We start from the raw sequence: 24,739 nt of genomic DNA, 5'->3' as shown, positions 1-24,739 counted from the left end.
TACAGAACCAGTTTCTCCTCCCTTGGTTTTCACACCTCTACTGCTAGAACAGGGCCTCACCCTCCCTGATTGAACTAACCTCGTTATCTCTAGCTTGCTTGCTAGCATATATATACCTGCCCCTGGAAATTTCCACTACCTGCGTCTGAAGAAGTGGGTATTCACCCACGAAAGCTCACGCTCCAAAACGTCTGTTAGTCTATAAGGTGCCACAGGATTCTCTGCTGCTTTTACTTCTTCAACAAGTTTCTTCCCTGAGCCTCACTCTGGCTGATGTAATGGTTTGGATTTACAGGAATTTTCACTGGGTGCATCTGTTTTCTCTCCCTCTTTTTTTTTGTAATATTGTCCTACGGTTGTGTAGTACAGTAACTCCCCACTTAAAGTCCTTTCACTTAACGTTGTTTAGATCTTGCGTCCCTATTCCAGTAGAGAACATGCTCGTTTAAAGTTGTGCAATGATCCTCTATACCGTCATTTAGCTGCCTGCTTTGTTCACAGCTGGCAGTCCCCCATCAGCTCCCATACACCCCAGCAGCGCCTCCCACCCCTGGCGGACCCCGCAGATTAACACCTTCCCCCTGCTCTCCCTGCCTCCTGCCCCCACGGCAATCAACTGGTTTGCGGAGTTCAGGAAGCAGGAGGGAGGGGAGAGGAGCGAGGACACGGCATGCAGAGTAAAGGGGAAGAAGGTGGGGGGCTTGAGGGAAGGGGTGGAGTGGGAGAGCCGAGGGTTGAGCCCCCCGCACCTGGTGCTTGCACAGTAGGTGCAACATGCTTCTCCTACCCTATGGCACCTTCAGCCTCCTTGCCTGCCTCATTGTCTGCAGTGCCAGTGAGCTGTGCCTGTGTGGGGTAAAGTGGGGGCACCTCCCATTGCTTCATACTCAGCAATGATGGTTGTAGTATTAAATTGTTTCTTTAAAATGGTTTAAAAGTTACACCTGTATTAAATTGCTTGTTTAAAATTGTTTAAAACTTATATAATGCCTTTTGTCTGGCAAAAAACAAAAATTCCCTGGAACCTAACCCCCCATATTTAAACTAATTTTTACAGGGAAATTGGATTCGCTTAACGTTGTTTCGCTTAAAGTCGCATTTTTCAGGAACACAGCTACGTTAAGTGAGGAGTTACTGTATTTAGTTAGATCCATGCTCAAGGAGGCTATTCATCTAGCCTAAAGCCCAACAGTCCATGTTTTGTGCAGCACTGTCCCTGTCCAGTAGGATATGGCACCAAACGTGGGTTTGTCCAGTAAAAATGAGAGGAGGCGGCTATGGATGTAGGACAACGCCAGTAGAGGTGGGGATGGCAGATGTGCCAGTGGCCACTTTATGCGTGTTGTGTGCTTGCCTTGGACTTCTCTGATCTGTCTAAGACAAAGCAGACCTTTTTCTGAGCTCTTGAGTCAAAAGGACACTCTGAGTAGCATTCTCTGCACAGCGGTAAAGCTGAAGTAAATCTGAGGTAGGGTGGCTTTTTCCTGGGAGATTCATAGAGTTCCTTCTGCAACTTTCCTTTGAAGTAAATCAGCTGCAGTTGGAAAACAATTCAGCCTGCAAATATGATGGAGAGGGCCTATTTATTAACTTAAGTGGTTAGAGGTATCAGTAAGTTATAGGATGATTTCTCTAAAGCAGTGGTCCCCAAACGTTTTCGTCTGGCAGGCACCAGACGATAAGCCACAGAGGACCGTGGCGGCAGATGAGCATCCGCCAAAATTCCGCCAACAAGCAGCAATGTCAATAGGTGTCGCCACCGAAATGCTGCCAAAAAGTAGCGTCATCCAGAAGTGTCGCTCCCAAAATACCGCCAAAAATCAGCTGCATTTCGGTGGCGACGCCTCTGGATGACACAGCTTGTCGGCAGCATTTCAGTGGATGCTCGTCTGCTGGCCAGTATGCGGGCACACTTAGACACCCCGGTGGGCACCAGGGCACCTACAGGCACTGCGCTGGGGACGCCTGCTCTAAAGATTGCATTGTCCCTCCTATTTTCTCCGCCATGCCTCCTTTTAGCAACTGTTATCTGACATGACACTGCTCCTTTTTCTTGAGGGGGCGCTTTTAGTTGGAATCCTTCCCCCACATTCCTGTCCCTCTTGTTTAAATAAAGTTTATCAAGGTTCTAGGCAGTATCATTAGTTGCTGGGAGCCTTAAGGAAGTGCAGTCCCCTGCAGGACATTCTGCTTTCTAGAGCAGTGGTTCTCAATCAGAGGAACATGTACCCCTAGGGGTATGCAGAGGTCTGCCAGGAGTACATCAACTTATCTAAATATTTGCCTAGTTTTATAACAGGCTACATTAAAAGCTAGCAAAGTCCATACAAACTAAGGTTTCATACGACATGTTGATCCTGCTGTGTATACTATATACTGAAATGTAAGTACGATATTTATATTCTATTAGATTTATTTTTATAATTATATGGTAAAACTGAGAAAATAAACACTTTTTCAGTAATAGTGTGCTGTGTATTTTTATGTCAGATTTTGTAAGTAGTTTTTAAGTTGAGGTGAAATTTGGGGTATGCAAGACTAATCAGACTCCTAAAAGGGGTACAAGAGTCTGGAAAAGTTGAGAGACACTATTCTTGAGAATAGTGGATTGCATGCCAAGCATCAGGGAAAGGAAAAGGCTAAGGCTGTTTGTTAGAGAAAGAGAAAATTTAAAATTAACCTGATGCAGTTTTGTGTACCTTTACTGGGGGGATATTGCCTGAAAAACGTTTATTTTTGTGACTGTCATGCTTCCTTCCATACCCTGCCAAAAAAGGAAAACTTTGCCCAATCTTCCATCTTCCTAAAGATTTTTTTTTTAATGATTCCATTTATTATCCAGACTCCGGGGGTAGTTCATGGATAGAGCTGACTAAACATTTTCTGATCAAATGTATTTACATTACAAAATGCTGTTTCTTCAAAATTAAACCTTTGCAGGGGAACATGTTGATTTTTGTCAATTTCATTTTGAAAAAAAAAAGCATTTTGATAAAGTCACATTTGAACACTTTGATGTTTTTGTTCCAAAACAACTTTTTGAACTTTTACATAAAACTCTCAGAGTCAAACTCAGGATGAAACATTTTAATTTAAACAAAACATTTTACTTAGACCTCAAATGGTATCTTTTGGAAAATTTCATTTTTGAGGAATTTCAAAATATTTTTGGATTTCTTCCAAATTTTGAAATGTCACAATTTCCCCAAGACTAAGTTTGAGTTTCAACCAGCTCAAGCCATAGGTTTGCCTTCAGGAGGGAAGGGCCCTCCTCTTCCCTCTCCATTTTTAACAGAAGTCGGAGGGTAATTTTCTATTGAAAGAACCAAATCTGTACCAATTCCATATCATTTAGTAAGCCAGTGCAGGGTGGATGACTGTCTTGGTACTGCCATTATTACCCAAACTGCTTGTGCCTGGAGGGCTGTGTATTTATACATAGGAGCTTTCCTTCCCTCATCACTCTGCACTGGAACAAATCTCACAATGATACAGGTGTGAAGTAGGGAATGCCCTAGTTTTTGATGCTGCAATACAGCAGCTACAGCGACCATTTATTTCTCAAGCGTTCTCCTGAGATTTCACTGCCAGGGTGCGGGTGCCAGTATATGTTTCCAGCATCATCAGAAACCTCCTGGCCCACTTTCCTTCCCCCCCATCCATCCCCCAAAGCAAGGGCAATTAAGTGTGACTATTTCTTGTTGGTCTGTTGCAGACATGTGGAACTCCCTCAGGGGCTTCCTGTGCTGACTCCGAGTGTGGTGGTCTGAACTGCCGAACAGATGAAGGCGAAAAGAAATGCGGAGGACCAGGCTGCAAGGGGTTGGTTACTGTGGCTCACAGTGCGTGGCAGAAAGCCATGGATTTTGACAGAGACATACTCAGTGCATTGGCGGAAGTTGAAGAACTCTCTAAAATGGTAACTCTTTCCAAGTAGCTCACTAAACATTAATTTAAAATGAAAGAAGTTTCCCCAACAGGGATATGATACAAAACTACAGAACATTTTTTCCTCCAGACATTCATTTTAAAATGTTTCTTTCCAGTTGCATAACTTCACCAGCATTTTTTTTTTTTAAAGAGCCTTATAAAGTGAACTTGTTTAAACTGAAATTCCATGTGTAATCCATAAACATTTGTCTGTGTTGTTTAAAGTAGCATTGGTGTTGTGGATTCTGGCGTGTTTTAAAAGCATTCTGTGAGTTTTTTATGAGAACAAGTTTCCCACACTGCTTTGGACTCCAAAGATCAATTGTCTGTTCAGAATTGCATTTTGGTTTGCAAAATGAACCTTAATGTGCAAGGAAGTGTTTTACCAGGCCATCTTATTTACCTCCCATAGGTCTCCGAGGCAAAACAGAGAGCAGATGAAGCAAAACAAAATGCACAAGAAGTTCTGCTCAAAACCAATGCCACAAAAGAGCAAGTGGACAGAAGCAATGAAGACCTGAGAAACCTTATTAAGCAGATCAGGGAATTTCTGATGCGTAAGGGTGATCTTTAACTTAGTTGACATTAGTGATTTTTATCTTTGTTATGAGAGATTCTGCTAGCTTATTTTTAGAGGCCTTAATAAAGTTAGGATGTTGTACATCTGTAACATTTACAGATGCAAAATAGTAGACTCTTCCAACTCTGCACATGCTGCAGATAGCTTTTCTCGTGCATTTGTCTAGGTAGCTGCCTAGCCTAGTCTTTAAAATCATTTCTGAATACTATAGTTTCTGTGATTCTTGTCTTGATTATGCATTTCATTTAAGATTTTTATAAGCAGTAGGATCCATTTTCAGCTTTATAGGTGAAAGGTGAGGTTACCAATACAGATTGGCAGTTGATACTTTGCACAATGCTATGAAAAAAATGCATCCCAGTGAGGAAGAGAGAGGCCTTTCAGTTTCATCATGATTGGAACTTTGCGTTTTCCTCTGCAATAGAGCTGATTGGTGGTGTAGTGTAGTAGTTTAAAACTTACTAGGAGATTGTCATGCTACTCCCATTAATTTCAAGGGAACTGTGTAGCTAACTCTCCTCATCAATCAGCATTGAAATTTCAATCATTAGCTGTGCTAACCTGTGGAGAAGTGCGAGATCTTTTGGAAGATGGAGGACAGTCTCCATTGGGGAGGTCTGTTATGTGCAACTGCTGGCCTACAAACATCAATGTTTTCTACATGTTAAGAGGTGTTCAGTCCTGTGCAAACACAGGAAGGAATGTTTAGATACAGGTAAGAGCACCATAGGACCATCTGAGCAATAGAGGCAACTTTTGCTTAAACCCCAATCCCTGGCAGCCATAAAATGCTGCTGTTACATGTATCTGTGCATGGCCCTCTTTCACTTTAGAAATGTATGAATGTGCACCAAAGGAATGACTCTTATTCCATTTCAGTTCATAATATCTTGTACTCTACACAGCATTACAAACGTTGGAGCAAATTCATTCCCATTGAACTCCCGTGGATTTCAGTGGAACATGGGTCCATTATCTAATTGATCCTTACAGCTTCCACGAGGCTGTCAAATTATATTTTATAGGTGAAGAAATGGGGGGCAGACACGGTCTGAGATTGCCCAAAGTCATGCAGTAAATCAGTGTTAGGAATTACACAGTTCTACCGATTACCAAGCTGTGCTCAAGCCACTGGAGGCCAATGGGTGAAAAGTACCCCTCAAGAAGCTGAAATGGGACTTAAGCATGGCTCTATGCTCTGTCATGGTATTCTGCAGAGAAGTGAATTTTACCCTGAGTATACCACCACCTTTCTACATATTTTCTGCAAATCGTGGTGGTGATGGTGGTGTGTTTCATTTGCCATTGCTGTTTGTCAGTTTCTTGCTTTTTAAGGAACCGCACTGACAAGAATTTCAGTAGTGTAATTTGACATTGGCATGGATGGCTTGCTAATCCTCTCAACTGTCTGCTTATCCTGTTGTATTTGTGCCACCTTAGAGGATAGCGCCGATTTGGATAGCATTGAGGCAGTTGCTAATGAAGTGTTGAAGATGGAGATGCCAAGTGGCCCCCAGCAGCTACAGACCCTGACAGAGGATATCCGTGAGCGTGTGGAAAGCCTTTCTGATGTAGAGATTATCTTACAACAGAGTGCCGGAGACATTGCCAGAGCTGAAATGCTGTTAGAGGAAGCAAATAAAGCAAGGTAACGTACTATACATGGTTTTGTATCAGCTGTCTTTTTAAATCATTGACTTTAAATCACTCTATTTATTTCATTCAAATATTTTTTAAAAACATAGTAAGCTAAATTCATCCTGGTGTAAATTCTTATTCATACCAAAATGAAACATTTCTAATGTCACATATTACATTGTTACTTCTGCTCTACAGCAAAAGTGCAAAAGATGTTAAAGTCACTGCAGCTATTGTGAAAGAAGCACTGGAAGAAGCTGAAAAGGCCCAAAATGCAGCCGAAAAGGCCATCAAACAAGCTGAAGAAGATATTAGAGGAACGCAGGACCTAATTACCTCAGTAAGTCCTAACTATATATAAAAAATATTCACTGCGTACCTAGTTTGTTGCTAGGTAACTGCTTTAGCTAAGGAAAGAGGAGCTCTTCAAACAGCAAACTTCTCTGAATTAGGAGAAAAACAAGGAGCGCTTTCCACCCCACTAGTCAATCAGTGCTTTGCTACTGACTGCAGCGGGTGCAGAAATGGTGCCAAGAATGAACTGGGATGTGCCTTCCAAACCATGGGATGTCCTCCGATCCCTAGGAAATCCTACAAGGCAGGTGGTCTATCATCTGGTAGCTGAGCCATGCTGCCAACTCTCCCACCCATGTAAAAGACTTGGCCAGTACAGTGTGAAAACACATGGGCATTAATGCTTTATTGAAGCATTAATTGTTTTGTCAAATGATGTCACTGCAGAGCTCTATATGCATGAATATTTAGGTAAAGGACTAATCCATTATTAGTAATAGTGTCCAAGTGTGCTTGCTCAATGCTTTACAAATAATGAGAGATGGGCCCTTCCCAGTCATAGAATAAGCCCACCCAAGTACCTTCCACAGTCATAGTGGGCTTTTATAAGAATGAAATATCTTCCATTAGAATTAGAACTTAGTTCACTCAAGTCTAAGACTTTGACCATTCTCATTTCATCAAGTCCAGTTCATGAAGAACCACTTCATAGATCGCCCCATTGACAAGACTGTAAAGCACTAAAATCTGATAGTGTCAATATTCAGCTTATTAGGTTCCTAAGCCACCCAGCCCTTCTTTATCCATTGCTGAAAGGATAAATATCACAGCAGTGCTTTCTTTCCATTTAATGAACAATAATGGATCTAGCTGAGCTGTTGGTTTGACTAATGCCTTTCACATTTTCAAATCTGGAATTTTTTTGCCCTGGAAGCTGAGTGATTCTTGACATGTGTAAATGCTTGTTGAAATCCCATGTATTTCATGTGAGTTTACAATTAATTGAAGCCAAAGATTAGATGTCTTGGCGATGTCTTACACTGAGATGCATCTCCTCCCCCACTTTGGAGTAGCAGATGTGCCTCAGGAATGCTCTCAGAAGTTAGTGGAACTCTATCCTTACCAATTACAAACACATTATAGCTCCAGTCTTGCATTCTTAGACACTCAAAAGTCAGTGATTTCAGCCAGCTTGGGTTGTACAAGGAATGAAGGGTTATTTCTCTCCATTTCATAAGGTACGCTTTTAATGACATACAACCTAGTTCACTTTCAAAATTGATTCCCCTCTTACTTCACTTGAATTGTACATTGTAATTCATATTCTTTTATAACCCTCATATGTCATTTCATAGTATTTTGGCTGATGTTTCGGAGTTGCACAATGCCAGTTTTGAGGATAGACTTTGGAAACAGACATTTTAAATAGCAGAGAGTCCTGTGGCACCTTAGACGTATTGGAGCATGAGCTTTCGTGGGTGAATACCCACTTCAATATCCTATTCACCCACGAAAGCTCATGCTCCAGTACGTTTGTTAGTCTAAGGTGCCACAGGACTCTTCGCTGCTTTTACAGATCCAGACTAACACGGCTACCCCTCTGATACTTGACGTTTTAAATAATTGGTCAAGACTTTTTTCCAAAAAGCTGATTTCAAATATCAATACATAACATTTATTGGGGGATTATTTAAACTGTTCTTTCATTCCTGGTTAGATTGAATCTGAAAATGCAGCATCGGAAGAAACCTTAAACAACGCTACCCTACGTCTTACTGAGCTAGAGAAGAGTGTGGAAGATCTTAAACAAAAGGCTGCTACAAATTCAGAGAATGTGGAAAAGATTGAAGAAACCATTGCTACTGTGAAACAAAATGCCGAAGAAGTTAAAGAGGTGAGATGCCTACCTGCCAGTTGACTTCCTCAAAAAAACACAATCCCTGGGAGCTATATTCGGTACAAAAGTATTTCAGTGCTACTGCCAGCTTTAGCCATAATCTTGTCATGCTTAGGCATCAGCGAGTTAGCTGCCCAGGAATATTACTGGCATTGTTCAGTGAACTAGGTCAGATCTGTTGCTTCCAATTCATTTATTAGTAAGGTAATGCTGGGTCCATTTGCCAATACATTAATTTGTACTTGGTTTGGCACCAACCTACATGGCAGAAAAAGCCTGCCAACTTCCAGTTCCTAGACTAGCAGAAAGTTGTCAGTTGTGGAGAGGTGAGCGATCTCCGTATTCTGATGTATTTAAGTGTAGGGCTACAAATAGGTAAATCTCAGTTCTACTCTCAACTGTCACTGACTTACCTTGGGCAACGCTTCCCTGTGCCTCAGTTTCACCATCTCTGAACTGGATTTAAATAGTTTTCTTACCTTCTGTGAAGTGCCTTGATCTATGAATGAGGTGTCACTGTGTGTACAATACATTATTCAGCTGTCAAAAAAGGTACTTGTAACTTTGAAGGGAATTCCCCCATTGCTTCAGTCACTGGAGAAAAGATTCCATCTCTCAGTGTAACACCTGCCAGCCTGCTCCTCTAGTTAGTGTTTGGTAAGCAGTTTTCTAAAGTGTCAAATATTCTGCAAGCATAGCAGTGTCTTTCTAAGCCATGTCTGTATGGAGTCTCTCCCAAAGTCAATACCTTTTCAGAAGGATTCTGATTTACTTCAGCCTTCAAACAATTGAAAACAAAAGTTCTGTGTCAAAACAAGCCTCACTATTCCAATCTATTGTCCACAATACAGTCATCTGTCTCAGAGGAGCCTTCCCTTTCCCAAGAGAGTGAAGATATTGGAATTAACCTTTAAGCACCACTTAGTTTTAAACAAGGGGCCTCTAAAATGCTGCTTAATAACCAGTACAAGAGTCTGATTATCTAGCATGGGAGGAGGAAAGATAGAAAAGAGTGGTAACAGATGATGTCAGGCACCTTGCTATAGTAGTGACAATTTCCCCAGATCCTACCCATGCTGCAGATGGCACATTTCATGCTGCTCATACTGCTGGTGAGTTTTCAGGATTCTAATCTACAGACCAGATTATCTGGTGCATCTACTTACTACCTGTCCCAACACTTGTTCTGGCCAGGGATTGCAGCGAGGGAAGGAGGGAGGGAGCTGTAGGAGCTGACTTTGCCAGCTCTACACCTGATAGGATCTCCTCCCTGCCAGGGATATTTGGAGACTTGCAGGAGATTTCTGCTCTGCAAAAAAAGTGACGTGCAGCTGAGACACTAACTTTGTGTTTTCTGTAACATCTGGGACGTGCTTGTGACTTCATGAGTCACTCTAGGTGAGATAACCACCAATTCCAGAGCTGTTCATGATAGTTGAAGATTATACACACCTCTACCCTAATATAACACAAAATCAGCTATAACATGGTAAGGCAGGGCTGCGCACTCCGGCAGATCAAAGCAAGCTCAATATAATGCAGTTTCACTGATAACGTGGTAAGATTTTTTTGGCTCCTGAGGACAGTGTTATATTGGAGTAGAGGTGTAGTACTTTAAGTAACAAGGTGCCCTATTTTCAACTCCATCTATTTGACAATAGTCAACAATAGGAGCAATGCCATGGTCACATCTGTACTGAATCTGCACTTCCAGAAGCAATGCCTGTTAGTCACCCTTAAATTGGAAAGCTATGCAGGATTTGCTCTCACCAGTCACAGATTCTGTGGCTGAATCCTGTACAGTGTATGAAAGTTTAGATATTGAAACAGACCAGCCACATAACTAGAAAGGGTGGGGTGGGTGAACACCAGAAGCGTCTGTGAGCAGGCATTAAACATGAATGAGAGTGCTAATATTGGAGCGGGGGGGGGGGGGAGTGTAACTAAAGCAAAAGCTGAATGTTGGGACAACTGAGCCAAGAGCTGCAATGATACTAGAACACACTCTGTGCTGTCAAATCATTCATTCCTATATCCTCACTAGTAATGTCTCAGTTCCAGGGAAGCAGCAGAAGTTTCAGACCATCTGTTCAAGTGGTGAAACAGGCATTTGCTTTGCAGTATTCTGAGCACTAACCCCACCTTGTGTTGTGAATCTGGAACTGCAGGTGCTGGACAGTGAACTGCATGCCAAATATAAAACAGTTGAAAACCTAATTGCCAAAAAAACAGAAGAGTCTGCTGATGCCAGGAAGAAAGCTGGAATGCTGCAGAATGAAGCTAAATCCTTGTTAGCTCAAGCAAACAGCAAACTCCAGCTGTTCAAGGGTAAGACTGCCTGCATGAGAAGGTTTTTTTTCCTTTCAGATTTTGAAGTAACGTTTCATGTTGCAGAATGAACTGTGCTTTCTCCAGCTGCTCAACATTAGGAAATAAAATGAACTTGTAACCAATTACATTAATTGCTGGAGGTTCACACACTTATGTACACAGTATATGGAACACTTTTTTCTAATGATCCAAACATCCTTTTACACGCTTACAGAGATCAATTCACCCACCAGTGTGGTGCAACCACTTCTTGGGAGAAATGCAGTCACGGATCAACAGCACATAACATTGTACAATTCTTTAGGAAAGAAAATGAAAATCGTATCCAATTAAAACTTCAGCTGGGAGGATTAAGAACATAATTTATCCTAACTAATCTGAGTAGGCTAATATATGTCAAGTTCCATGGCACCTTGAAAGACTAAAAGTAGTGACTTCCTCTCACACCTTAGTCTTGGATATCTCCCATCCAAGCACTGTTATTCTAGTAAGACCTGTCATGATCATAACCCAAGATGATACTGGCAGAGTTGCCTTTTGAAAATTGAAGTTAACTCCAACAGAACAGTTCTAAGAATTCCACATTTAGCACTGTACATTGAAACAGGAGAGGGAACTTTCACCTTACCAAGCAGGGTGGAATGGGAGTTTTGTCTGCTTTTACCAGACATGGGGAAGCTGTATTCACCCCCAGCCATTCTTCCTTACATCAATCCCTTATTTGCAACGATTCACTGCATAGCCTGACCATAACTGAGCCAACACACACACTAACGTCCTTTCAAGTCTGTGTAGAATCCCTAAGCCATTTTTACAACATGAATTAAAGGACACAGTTGTACGTTTTCACTTATAGGTAAGTACCTCCTATTGTTTCCACAGTATTGAGACAAGTTGTCACGCCCAGATTTGTATAATCTGATCTCAGGCTTTCTAGCTCAAAGATCTGAATTAATACTTTAACTAGGGATATGATTTTACTGCCCAAAAAACAGCTGATAGTTTTTCTCCCTTTTCCCTGTAGATTTGGAAAGCACATATGAGAACAATCAGAAAGTCTTGGAAGACAAGGCCAAACAGTTGGTGGAGCTAGAAGAAACAGTGCGCTCCCTCTTACAGGCAATCAGCCAGAAAGTTGCAGTATACAGCACCTGCTTGTAACTTGGAGAACAGTCTGGACCCAGTGTATCCCGGATGGGCTTAGAAGTATTGAGTTTGATTAAACTAGTTCTCATTAACATCACGCTAAGACCTGGTAACCTTGACAGGTTTCTCACTTTTTAAAGTTACAAAACCAAAGAATTTTTTTATGTTGAAAATAAAAACAGTACTTTTGTACCACTGTATGTATCTAGTATGATTCATTAACTGCATTGTTACTGTTACCAGCTGGAATAGTAAATCGGTTATTTCTTCAGCTTATGCAAATCTTGTTTAACCCAAATAGAGTACTATTCTAATAAAATCTTAGCTCCAAAAGGTGGGCTTTTAACAAGTTAATTTTGACTAAGGCAGTTCCATTTTCTGTGAAATACAGAAGGGTGACAACACATTTTGGGCATGTCTACACTTACCAGTAGATTTGCACTGCTGCAATTGATGCAGTGAGTGTCAATTTAGAGGGTCTGGTGAAGACATGCTAAATCAATGGGAGAGCACTCTCCCATCAATTTGTGTACTCCACCTCCCTGAGTAAGGGAAGATGAGAGGAGATGCTTTGCTGTTGACACAGCACCTTGTAGTGGATCTAAGTCAGTCGACTTCAGTTATGTTGTTCACGTAGCTGAAGTTGTGTAATTTCGATTGATTTAGCAGGGTAGCGTAGACCAGCCTTTAGAGTGAAGAACTAGTGTTGGGGGGGTTGGGGAGTTGTTTTACTAGTCAGCATTTCCATTTGAATACTTAATTTCTACAGGATGTTCACTTAAATACAAATTAGCTGGTAGTTTTGACACAAGTTTCATGTCCTTGTTCACAAACAATGTTTCTCATGTGGGTGTAGTACTGAGAGCAGTTTGGATTTCTAGCACCAGTGTTCAACCTCTTATTCATAAAGAACACAGGACAAGATGAGCTTCTGGGCCCAAAACTTCAAGAGAGATACTAAATCATGTGAATGGCTTCATGATCTTTTAAATGAATTTGTCCATTTGCCTTTGTACAGAGGCTAGTTGTATCACATCTTGGTTTTCTCTGCAATAGAGGGCAGAGCCCACAATGTCTAAAGACTAATGCACACAAACAAACACTGGTAGCCTGCATTGTACAGATATAAAGATTGAAAGACACAGCTGAGTATTTGAAGCAGGATTTTTTTTGTATACATTTGTCATGTGAAAATGTTTGCAGAATAACTGCAGCACTCAGTGTGGTCTTCAACCATGTTAACCAGTATCCTTGACTGCAGCATGAGTTTAGCAAGACAAGGTGAGTGACAGAATATTGTTTACTGGACCAGCTTCTCTTGTGGGGAGAGAAGCTTTTGAGCTTACAAAGAAATCTCTCATGTATGTAGTCATGTGTGTCCCAGGATATATATGAGTTTAAGGAAGTCTATTAAAACGTACTGCCAGTCATATTTTTCCCTAGGCTTCAGTTTGTTTAAAACATATTTGAAAAATTCTCAAGTACATGGCTATATAGCAGCCAGCTCCTAAGACTTTCCAAAATGTGTAACTACATGCACTGCATATTTTGGTAGGCCAGACATAACTATGCTTCACTCACTAATACTTTGACTAATGTTGGTGAAAATCAGAATGAGACTCAAGATCTCCATTGTATAGCACTGAAAAACATATTTTTGACAGGAAAACTAAGTTGAGCTAAAATTTTTACCCCAATCTCTATTCCCACTTTACATTGCTGTAAGTATCCAATTTATCAGCAAGGATTTTTTTTTAGTACGTCAAGTTCTCACATTGTGTTTAATTTCTTGCCAACATCAAGCATTTGTTAGAACACTGTTGGAGCATACAGACCTGCTGTCAGTTACTCCTTTTAAATGTGGTTCTTAGTATCCTTATTTTACTTCTCTACCCTTGACAAACATTCCTTTGTATGAGAATTAAGAAGACAAGAATGATACATTAACAAGATGTGAGGGCTTGAATTTTATTTATTTAGAGAGGTTAGGGAGAACCAGGCCTCCAAACACATTAGTAAGTAGTAGAGCTAGTCAATTTCTGAAGTTTTGCTTTGACAAAAGAGATGAAATGTGAAAAAAATTCACCCTGCTGTTCAAACAGGCATAGAGCACTTAAAAAATTTCACAAGATTTTGTGAAAAAGTTTCCCATTGTTTTGGCCAGCCCTAGCAAGTAGAGAGCAGGCATTCCACAGAAGGGACATATTGTAAGCAAGCTTACAATATGCCAGGGGACAACTCCAATGAATTTATCCAAAAGGCAGGAGGTGGATTAGAAGTAAATATGTCCTGGATCCACTAAAATGTAAGGCTTTTTTTTTCCATTCCAGGTGTCCCAGATCTCTCCCCCATTTCACAAAACACACTTCATCTTTGCTTCCCTCAGAGACTCCTTGCTATCACCCCCACATAAACCCACGTTTATTCTGGCTCTCTCACCAACTCATGGGTGTATTCAGACAGCTCAGAACACTGAGACGGGCTCAAAAGAGGGCGCTGGCCTCAATCCACATATACTGATGACAGGTCAGAAGAGACAGAAAAGCATATTAATTTCAGAGTTTTGCTATTGTTTAGTTTCCTAAAAATACTGAGTAGCCAAATGCTGATCATATTTCCATTATTCAAAATAGAGATCAGATCAATACAGAGTTCAGTAGCCAGAGGATACAACTACCAAAAGTCTCATCATGCAAACACAAAGTTGACCAGATCTAGTGCAATTTTTTTTTTTCTTTTAAAGTATCAATTGAGCATGTTCCCTCCCATTAGGGTTTAGAAGCAATGACTGCATCTGACACCAGGACCTATCAAATTTATTCTTTGGGGATCAGGACAAAACAAGAGCCCAGTAAATGAAGCATTGAAGCCCACAAGGAAAACAAACAAGTTGCTGCACTTGGGCAGTTTCCCTCACACAATCATGCAAACTGCAGCAGTCCACAGTGTCTTATCCATTCACACCCAGCAGTTACCTATCACTTGCACACAAGAACTTGGCTAGTTTCAGGGACAGACAGGCACAGGCATTACATGGTTCTCCAGAAATTCTGGAGTTCAGTAGTGCAGCTCTAGACCAGTTCTGATGACCTGGTGGTAAACACACCAACAGCCAGTCTGCACTTGCACCAGTGAAGCAGAGCCTGTACTAGAGCAATGGTAGGAGACTTTCAGAAAATCCTCAGTGCAGCCGAGCTGAGGGAACCACGATAAGGAGTGCATGGAGTTAGCTGCAGAGACGAACTCAAGAGCTTAATAAAGGAAACTAACCCTTCTATATCAAGCTCTCTGTCAAGCCACCTACAAATACTTAAAATCCCCAGCCAAAATATGAAACATTCCTGCTGCAGGAAAACAGATATTAAATAGTAGAGGTGAGAACAGACAAAACAGAAAAGAAGGGAAACAAGCAACCTAGAATCTGCTGTGGAACTGACATGGCACCACTGCAGCCAGTATGTTTGGAAAGTGCAGAAAGGTGCCTAACCCCATTTTTGTCCAGGGTGCCATTGCACTCAGATCTAATGTTGCTTAGCCTTCCACAAACTTATGTTTTTAAAGCACTTCAGGATAATTTTAACCATCTCTGAATGATGAAAATTCCTTAAAAATGAGAAGACTGATATGATTATGTGGCAATAACATTCAGTTAATTTTCCTCCACTGAATTTTCATTTCTCCATAAACGCTTGATTTTTTTTTTTTTTGCAAGTTAAGGTAGAATTTTATAGACATGTTTTCAATATGAAAACATGATGCATGGAGATAAAGGGTACCAACACTGCCAGCCTAGCTTTCTACAAATACAGATAAACTTCAATTCACCTGCAGTAAACAGCCTCATCCAAATAATCCCAACTCTACTAGATCAAAGTAACCAATAGGTTTGGTTACTGCATTTCAGGAAAGAAAAAAAAAAGTTAATATATAGTGAAAGATTTCACATAAAAGAATGCCACAACATCTTTGCGCCCAGGTGACAGTGGCATTTTGAAGTGCCAGCATTCCACTGGAATATCAGTATTTCAAATAAGAATATACCAGATACCAGGACGGTATTAGCCATGAGCTGTGGCCGGCGTTCCTCATTATGGTGTGCAACCATGAAATGTGTTTTTTTTTTTTAATTGTTATCTCTTAAGCTTGTTTCTGAAATACCCATGATGCACAAACAAGTTTCTAAGTGTATTAATATACAGCGACTGGATAATTCCACTTGTTCCAAACCCCATGTGTTTAAATATTTGATGTTTAAACAAAAGAAATTAACTTAATTCAGTTCTAGAAATACTCAAAGACCCAGTCTTCTGCAAAAGCCAACAGTCCATTTTCAGAAGAAATGTGCTATATATGTACAAACGATTGTGCTTGCATTTTAGAAGTTGATAGCTTTGCCGAAAGATGCTGCTAGGTTTGCTTCCCTGAAGGCTTCCGAGACAGTCTGTAGGAAGCAAAAACAAAGGTAAAAGTCATTAGAACAGAATGAAGGGACAAGTTTTTAACTCCTATGTAATTATATATGCTATACAGCAAACACGAAGAAAAAAATTACAGAATGATAAATTACTTAATGCCAACTTACTGGATGGGCATGGCAAACTCTGGCTACATCTTCACATGACGCTCCATATTCCATAGCAAGAGCAGCTTCATTAACCATCTCCCCAGCACCCTGTAACACATGTATAATTAGTGCAAACTGTACAATTGCAAAGACATGTAAACTATGCACAAGCTTTTCTAACTTACTAGCTGGCTATGAATCAGCCAGCTTGCCTGCAGGCTTTGTCTTTTGCTAAAAAACTAATCAGATTCAGCAGTGCTAAGTATTAGCATCTGGTTAATTTAGTCAATGACTCTATCCATACCTGCCATACATACACAGTATAGTTGAGAAAGGATAAAAATACACAACAGTTGCACTGTTCTATACTGCTATAATGATTCACACTAGAGTAAATGACAGAATGCAAGCATACATACAACCAAAAACTCGCTCTTGATATTGATGGCAGTGGTGAACAATACCCCAATTGTATACAAATTGCCAGGAAGGCAAAAGAAATGTCATTCTGACCCATGCTTCTCTTAGTTGTTATTGTTTGAGATGCTAGCTCAGTTTCCATGGCATGGATCAACACTTCACATTGTTCAGTACTGCCCCCTCCTGGAGACTCAAGGAGAAGACCTGATTAACTCAAAAAAAAGTGGCATCCACCCTTTCTTGGCCAGAAAATGATGAGGTCTAATTCAGAGTTAACAAAGTATGTAAAATAAATACTAAATACAGTGACTTCAAGAGACTCAAAGCTTGGCCTGATTTGTGGTTTGTTTTGGTTTTTTTGGGAAGGACACTTCTGCCTCTCAAAACCTGGTAAGTACAAGATTTAACATTTTTCAGATATACAAAAACACAATTCTTAATTTATAAGTTATCACCATTGGAGCCGAGAAACCGGGAAGAGGTTCCCATTTTTTATAATACTCACTGCGCCTAGAATGTGAGCACCCAGCATCCTGTCTGTTGTTTTCTGACTCAGTATCTTCACCAAGCCATCTGTGTCAGCATTAGTCTTAGCTCGGCTGTTAGCAGCAAAAGGAAACTTTCCAACTTTGTATTCTGTCCCCTATAGAATATAGGTATGGGTCACTGACAATTCACACAGTGTACTGCAGAAACAAATGGTGCACAAAGGACTAGTGAATGTGTATATTGCAGGAGTGGATGAAGGTTTTATTGTGCAGACGCTGTTCAAATACACAGAAGACAGTTCCTGCTCTAAGGTGCTTACCATCTAATATACTCAGCATAAATTATATTCATATACGTTCATAAATTCAGGTATACTTCATTTTTCACTTGAAACTGTAGCTTAGATGACCTATTTGACTAATCTAAACCCTTGGTTAGCTCCCACCTGACTGACAATTATTACATTGTACTATTTGCGTTGCTCTCCATTCATAAAACACTCACAAATGTTTAACATCTATTACCAGTATTAGATAAAACATGACTCAAGAATAGTAATTCATTAGCATGAATTGTAAAGGAGTAACTGCTCCACCTTACTTTGGACATGAACTAATGACATTCAGCACCATTTAAATTACCTTTCACGAGATCAGTTTAGAGCTCTTAAATTGTTGCTTCCTGTTTGGAAAAATCATTAAAGAGAAACCACGAATTCGAATGTAAATAATTAGAATAGGTGATGATTTCAAATCAAGTATTTTCTTACTGCAAAGGAGTGTTATACAGATGCCAGTTTATCAAAAAACAAACCAACCAACTCACCCCCACAATCTGGCATTCCCAGCTAGACAAGACATTTTTCACATTTACAGACCTGAACAAAGCCAATCCTGCCTGGGGGCAGAGACGCTGTGCTTGGAGAGCAGCAGCGAGACTGCAAGAGGACATATTTTGGTGTGGCACTATTTACTATCCCTGGTGTCCTATTCACAGGGCCAGCTGTACTCCCACTTCCAGCAGGAGTAGTGACTTTTCAAGACAAGGTCTGCAGCAGATCCCATTCTGATGGCACTAAGACCTCATCTACACTAACTACAGTATGCACTTGCAGACTCTTCCCCTAATATATGCTTTTCAGACATCCAATGACTGTGCAGGTACAGATTCAGTATGCCAGGCATAGTGTGCTTTGAACCACAGCGTGCAGTTGCATTTTACATGCCTGCTGAATGCACTGCTCAATAATAGCACATAGCTCCCCAAACACTCGTGATAAAACTAAGCCACAAAAAGAGGTCATTTCAGACTAAAAGCCTGTTACAAACTGTGAAGAGTTTTTCCCTGGATTATGAATTGCATGTGCTTTACACAACGTTGGCAACAGGGAGAGATGAATATCACCAGCAAACAACAATTATTCGATACACATTGCTAATGGGTGAACTTTCACAATGACTCAACCCTGTTTGATGCTGAGATACCAGCCTTATTAAATCAGAGCACTGACAGAGTGAATACATGATATTTTTCTTGGCACACACATCTATCGTGATTCAGAGCAGCCACAACCCACAAATGCATTTACTTTAACTTATCCAAGACCCTAAAGTAATATGATCCAAAGAGAAACCAGACAGTACCTCCTCTTTCAACTGTTCCTCTGATTTGCCAACCCAGGCAACTTCAGGGTGTGTGTAAATCACTGACGGCACACAGTTATAGTCAATGTGAACTGCACCTCCAGCTATCCCCTCAGCGCAGATAATGCCTTCATCCTCAGCTTTGTGAGCCAGCATCGGCCCAGCAACTACATCACCAATAGCATAGATGCTATGAGACAAATGAAAAAGAGCAAAACATGACTGTTTAAAAAGTACATGTGGAGAACTTTAGATATATCATAAACATAGTAGTTTAAACTTGTTTGTAAACAGAAAGTCTAACAAAAACAGATGAAAATAATTGCCCAATGTGTACTGCTTCTGCACTTAATTTGCTAGGTTAGCCCTCCAATTTGATCTCAAAAGCTATTTTCTATAGATTAGCGCTAGTTATATTTTTTCAAATAACTTTATAAACTTTACTGTAATTTATTAAATGCTTACTTTTCATGTGTGACCTGTTTTAACCCGAGAGAAAACTAAAGGCCACATCCTGTACATTGCTCTGCCTTCTTTGTGCTTCTAAAACGCCATAGGCAGTAGCAATTTATTTGGAAGTGTAAATTTGAATTTTCCTTTCCTTAAACAAGTTAAACTATCGTCAGCTACTATTAAAAACAAAAAGGAGTATTTTTGTAGAGTAATGAACTTTTTTCTTTCTTAATAAAGATCTTTCATTCTAAATAAAAATCCTGCTATCTTTGCCAGGAATATGTGAAGTATAATGTGACTATTTGGAAGCTAATGAAAATTGTTTTTAACATCTTGCTTACTTTGGAATTTTGGTTTGGAATCGCGTATTGATTGGGATTCTACCCTTGTTATCAAGTTCAATTCCAATATCTTCCAGCCCTAGGTTCTGAGTAAAAGGACGTCGACCAATGCAAACGAGTAGTACATCACAGGTGATTACTTCTGTCTTTCCATCAGCAACTGCTTCAATACTGAAGGATAGGAGGAAAAAAAAAGTAATTGTCAACAAGATACCACTTACAAGAAAACATGAAGATCTTAAATATAATTGAGACCTGGTAACTTCTTTGACTAATTGATCTAGAGATAGCAGTGAAGAGGAATGGGCATTGAAAGGTCTCAATAAAATGCAAGAAACTATTTCAAACTATAGTATGCTTAAGAATATCAAAATGGGACTTGCGGTTTAAGTTCACCTCATACTACAATCTCGTTACAATTAAGTGATATACTAAACTAAAGCAAACTATGAGTTTCATAAATTTACACAATTACTTGAGTAATATTTTATCCTACATTCTCTGTTTTTATACTACAAATACTGAAACAATAGCCACAGCATTGTACCTCTGAAGTTAGAGAGCATTGTGGAAATGCTTGAAATCACTCTCTTGAGAGATGATTTTGTTTAGATAGCCCACAGTTGCAGATGGCAGGGATCTAAAGATTTTTTCAGAGTTCATCTATATCAGAAATCAATAAAGCATTGCTACTATATTATTACTGAGTTATACTATTTTATTTAGGTCCGTAAGCTGCTCCCATCACCCCAATATCTGATTGTTTCTGTGGTTATCCATGCTCAGCAAGTCATTTCCTTTCATGTGGTCAGTTCTTCCTCTCTGAGCTAAGGACCAGGGTATGCTGTTTTATTTCTCTGTTTGTTATGGATAAGTGTACAAAGTGTAATTTCTGTGTACAGTCAATGTAACTGTTCGTTTTTCCTGTTCATTAATAAACCAATACTACTTTTCTATTTAAAAAAGAAAAAAGACTTTACTCCTTATGTTCCTTCCCACACCTGAATTCATAGTCATTTCAAAATCACTAGTGGTTGCAGTGGAAAATTATGTAGTAAGAGTTATATTGTGAGAAAAAATTTTGACTTCTAGATGGGACGGAAGCAAATAAGTTATGAAGACATTAAAATTCATATTTCAATAAGTTTCCTTGGTTGCTAACACCATACAGGGAGAAAATCTGAAAATACAGGTAAAGCATCAAAGTGTGTTTTTTTTCATGAAGTATCTGTTCTGTATGTTTTCATATCAGCATTTCTATTAGAAATCCATTCTGTGGGTTTCAGTTTAGTTATGAAAATGCATTACTGGAGAGTTTACTACCTTCTATTCTGGATTGCTCTCCTTGCCTCCAGAAAATTTATAATGGACAAGATGACCCTTACCTCAACACCAGTTACCAAAGAGTTAAGAATTAATGGATTCACGGAGATGCATCCGCTGAAGAATAAAAATACTTATTTTGATGCTGTATCAGAGGGAACATTTTCCAATAAAGGTGAGGTTTTGATTTTGTTTTTGCTATTAACTTCACTAAGACACCAATGTCTTTATCCTGGCAATTCTTTAGACTGAAGTCAATGGGAATCTTGCCCACAAAGGTACTGTAGGATCAGGGAAATAAGGGCCTAATTTAAACTTCCAAACTGTAAGGTATTCAGTAGGGACTGAAATTGCATCCTCCATTCACCCCATCTGGTATCAAGACAAATAGTGGAGTTAGAAAAAAATATTTTATATCCCTGTGTCCACTGTAACAACTGAATAAGTTAGGAGTACAGTTTAAACCAGCCTTAGCTTTGAATTTAGTTGATGTTTGGATTCAAGTTCCACTGTCACTGTTTGTACTTTTATTTATACAGTAAATTATACCCAAAATCTAAAGCTGTACTTTTAGTTAGATTTCCGGTAGGGAAGGATGTATCAGTCCTGTATTTCACGTGTTAAGCACTTACGAAACATCAATCTTTCCATCTGGCCTCTTGGTGGCACCAGTAACCTTGGTATTTAGTTTAAATTTGAGTCCTTGTTTCTGAAGGATGCGCTGAAAGTTTTTAGAGATCTCCATATCAATACCCATTCCACCAACATGGCCCAAGAACTCAACAGCTGTCACATCTGCACCAAGACGCTGCCAAACTGAACCCTGCAGTCAATACAATAAACCATTATTTTGTTTTTAAAAATAAAAACACCTTTGAAAGAGAAACTGCAATCTTCCATGATTTAATATTTACTGCTTAGATTGTAAGTTCTTCAAAATAGGGCAATGCATAACAAGGCCTTCATTGGGGCACTATAATGGTGATAAACATGATATGTGCCCATAGCTCCACCTGGGAATATGTACGTATTACATTGATTACAGGTATTACAGTCACAGGGACTGTGACCTTGTGGTGCTAGGTGCTGTACAAATTTGTAATAAAAAGTCAATCCTTATCCCAAAGACCTTACAGTCTAGGTCAGGGTCTCAAACATGCGGCCATGGGCTGGAATTATTTCCTGCAGCCCGCCATAGATGCCGACTCCATTGGCAGCCAAGCTCCCCTCCTCTTCCAGCGCGCCACGTCCCCACTCCTCTGCCTACCTCCCAGCACTTCCTGCTGCCAAACAGCTGTTTGGTGGCACTTAGGACTTTCCAGGGGGGACGGGGGAGGAGTGGGGACGTGGTGCACTCAGGAGAGGAGGTGGAGAAGAGACAGGGCCAGGGCGAGGATTTGGGGAAGGGGTTGGAATGGGAGTGGGGAAGGGGTGGGAAGAGGCGGGGCTTCATGGACTAGACAAGCAGTCTGAGGTATGAAGTTCAGCATGTATGATTCTTTGCTGTGAGTAGTTGGGAAGAATGTTTGTTAAAAGTGGCAAAGTATTTTGTTGAATAGTTACGTTAAAAAGTTCCTGCCATTACAGCTATGTTGATAGACTGTTAGTGTAGATAATTATCAGCGTTACTGACCACATAAGGAATAGTTACAGGTGTTTATATTTTACTAAAACCCCTCTTGGCATTACAGTTTTTAAAAAGTTAATACACTGACTTTTAACAGCATACTGTATTACTCTTCATTTTTTTTCATTTTTGACTAGACTTTGGTATCGTTCTAGGGAAAGGTGTCAGTGACGCGGCCCTCGGGCCAATGTACTAGTCCTCATGTGGCCCTTGTGGTGATTTGACTTTGAGATCCCTAGTCTAGATCAATATGATGCAAACGGTGTATGAAACAAACATGCAAAAGTTGGGGAACAGGAATGGTGAAGGGAGGACACACAATAACGTAAGCTCATTTCCATGCAGACTGGCTGTGCATGCTACTTAGCTCACTAGTTGCCTTGGCAATAGAATTAAATGTTGTAAATAGATTCCTATCAAAACAATACCAGATAGCTTTAATTTTACTTGAGAACTCACTGTCCAAGTTACTGCCCCAAAAAGTGCATAAGCAATTGCAAAAGCAAGAGCTATAATCATCATCATCCTACTTGTCCTAAGCAAGTTTCCCCCACTCACACCCATACACTTCAGAGAGAAAGTAAAATATTGCTGTTTTTCCCCATTAAAATCAAGGTAAAAGGCTGGTGAGTAGATTTTGTGCCTGGGCTGGCTATGGCATGGTCTGACCAAATTTTCAAGATAGTTTTGTAAGCCAAAGAACGTATTTTTAAAATAGTAGATCTATGTGGGGATGGGCAGGGTACAGGGTGAGAAAGGAGACAGACCTAGAAGTGCTGCATGGCCTCTTTCAATCCCACAAAGTTACTCCATTGGTTATTAGCGATGATAAACATCCTATCAACAAGATTTCCTGATGTTAAATGCTGCAAGTGTGTTTATGCTTCTAAAGGTGCTAAAATGACAGCCCTTTAGAGAGAAGTTCTCTATTAATGTACAGAGCAGGTTCAGCAGGGGCAACTGCAGTGCAAGCTTCCCCATAACACTGAACTGGGAGGGCTTTAGAAGCAAGAATGTACTTCACCCTTTATGCTCATTCAATCCTTCAACTCTCTGCTGAGACTGCCAACAAGTTACAGTAGTTTTAATAATGTGGACACTTGTCCACTGAGAACTAAACTACAACCTGGCTTTTCATATAGACTATCAGCCAGCCATCAGATCACAACTCTTGCACACTGCCAATGTGGGATGATCTAACCAGTGACTTGGAGAGGACATGCTCTCTCTCTCACATTAAAGATTCCCTCAGCCATATCATCCCCTATTAAATACTAACATAATGTACAGATTAACATTTGCAATTCTGTGCCAAATGGTTACATCCTGTTTCTGTATCTACGAGAAGCATAAGTTGTATGAATAAGCCTCTTACCAACTCCACACCAATGACTCCTGCACCAATTACAACCATCTTTTCAGGGACTTGTTTCAGGGATAGTGCACCAGTTGATGATACAATTGTGTCTTCATCAATCTAATAATGAACAAAGAGAAAGCTTTTACCTCCTCAAGGACATTTACACAGAATTTCTGAATACTACATAAAAAATTCAAACTGTCTAAAGTAGCTATCTCACTGCAATAACTAATAAGCTACAAAAAATTGTTACTCAATAAACCAAACCAGTAATAACACAATAATGAAAAACACTGTACCATTAAAGGTCATTATTTAAATTATACCGTAATTCCAGGGAACGGAGAAACTTCTGAACCTGTGGCTATGAGGATATTCTTTGTATTGATAACCTGAGTGCTACCATCCTCTTTGGATACGGTGACTTGGTTTTTGCCAGTTATTTTTCCAAACCCAGGCACATGTACGACCTTTACAAATGAGAATACAGAAAATACAAACTTTCACAATTTAAATTAATGCATAAATATTTTACAACCAAAATAACTTGAATCTCAATATCTCTCTGATGAAGCATGAATTCTCCACTGATGAACTAACCTTGATATCACTACATTACAAACTAGAAAATAATGTGACACCCTTCTTTTAAGAAAAGGAAAAAATAACTCTAAATATAAAAATAGTGAACTGCAGATAATCA

At 39.9% G+C, this 24,739-nt stretch overlaps 2 protein-coding genes across 2 annotated transcripts in view; one reads left to right on the top strand and one right to left on the bottom strand.

The window, feature by feature from the left end:
* LAMB1 (laminin subunit beta 1) overlaps window positions 1-12,012 on the top strand; it is a 76,428-nt gene extending 64,416 nt beyond the window's left edge. Inside the window, exons 27-33 of the mRNA XM_032803996.2 lie at window positions 3,716-3,919; window positions 4,343-4,487; window positions 5,951-6,158; window positions 6,347-6,488; window positions 8,160-8,336; window positions 10,508-10,667; window positions 11,695-12,012. Of these exons, the coding sequence (XP_032659887.1) occupies window positions 3,716-3,919; window positions 4,343-4,487; window positions 5,951-6,158; window positions 6,347-6,488; window positions 8,160-8,336; window positions 10,508-10,667; window positions 11,695-11,831 (1,173 nt within the window). The 3' untranslated portion in view covers window positions 11,832-12,012. The remainder of the gene's footprint in view (window positions 1-3,715; window positions 3,920-4,342; window positions 4,488-5,950; window positions 6,159-6,346; window positions 6,489-8,159; window positions 8,337-10,507; window positions 10,668-11,694) is intronic.
* A 1,758-nt stretch (window positions 12,013-13,770) lies between these two features.
* DLD (dihydrolipoamide dehydrogenase) overlaps window positions 13,771-24,739 on the bottom strand; it is a 29,330-nt gene continuing 18,361 nt past the window's right edge. The window contains exons 7-14 of the mRNA XM_032803997.2: window positions 24,363-24,506; window positions 24,052-24,153; window positions 21,682-21,872; window positions 19,727-19,897; window positions 18,933-19,122; window positions 17,306-17,443; window positions 16,399-16,488; window positions 13,771-16,257 (exon numbers count right to left, since the gene is read on the bottom strand). Coding sequence (XP_032659888.1) covers window positions 16,192-16,257; window positions 16,399-16,488; window positions 17,306-17,443; window positions 18,933-19,122; window positions 19,727-19,897; window positions 21,682-21,872; window positions 24,052-24,153; window positions 24,363-24,506 — 1,092 coding nt within the window. The 3' untranslated portion in view covers window positions 13,771-16,191. The remainder of the gene's footprint in view (window positions 16,258-16,398; window positions 16,489-17,305; window positions 17,444-18,932; window positions 19,123-19,726; window positions 19,898-21,681; window positions 21,873-24,051; window positions 24,154-24,362; window positions 24,507-24,739) is intronic.

This window comes from Chelonoidis abingdonii, chromosome 1, assembly GCF_003597395.2.
Source record: "Chelonoidis abingdonii isolate Lonesome George chromosome 1, CheloAbing_2.0, whole genome shotgun sequence".
NCBI classification, from domain to species: domain Eukaryota; kingdom Metazoa; phylum Chordata; order Testudines; family Testudinidae; genus Chelonoidis; species Chelonoidis abingdonii.
This window is presented reverse-complemented; position numbering and strand designations above follow the sequence as displayed.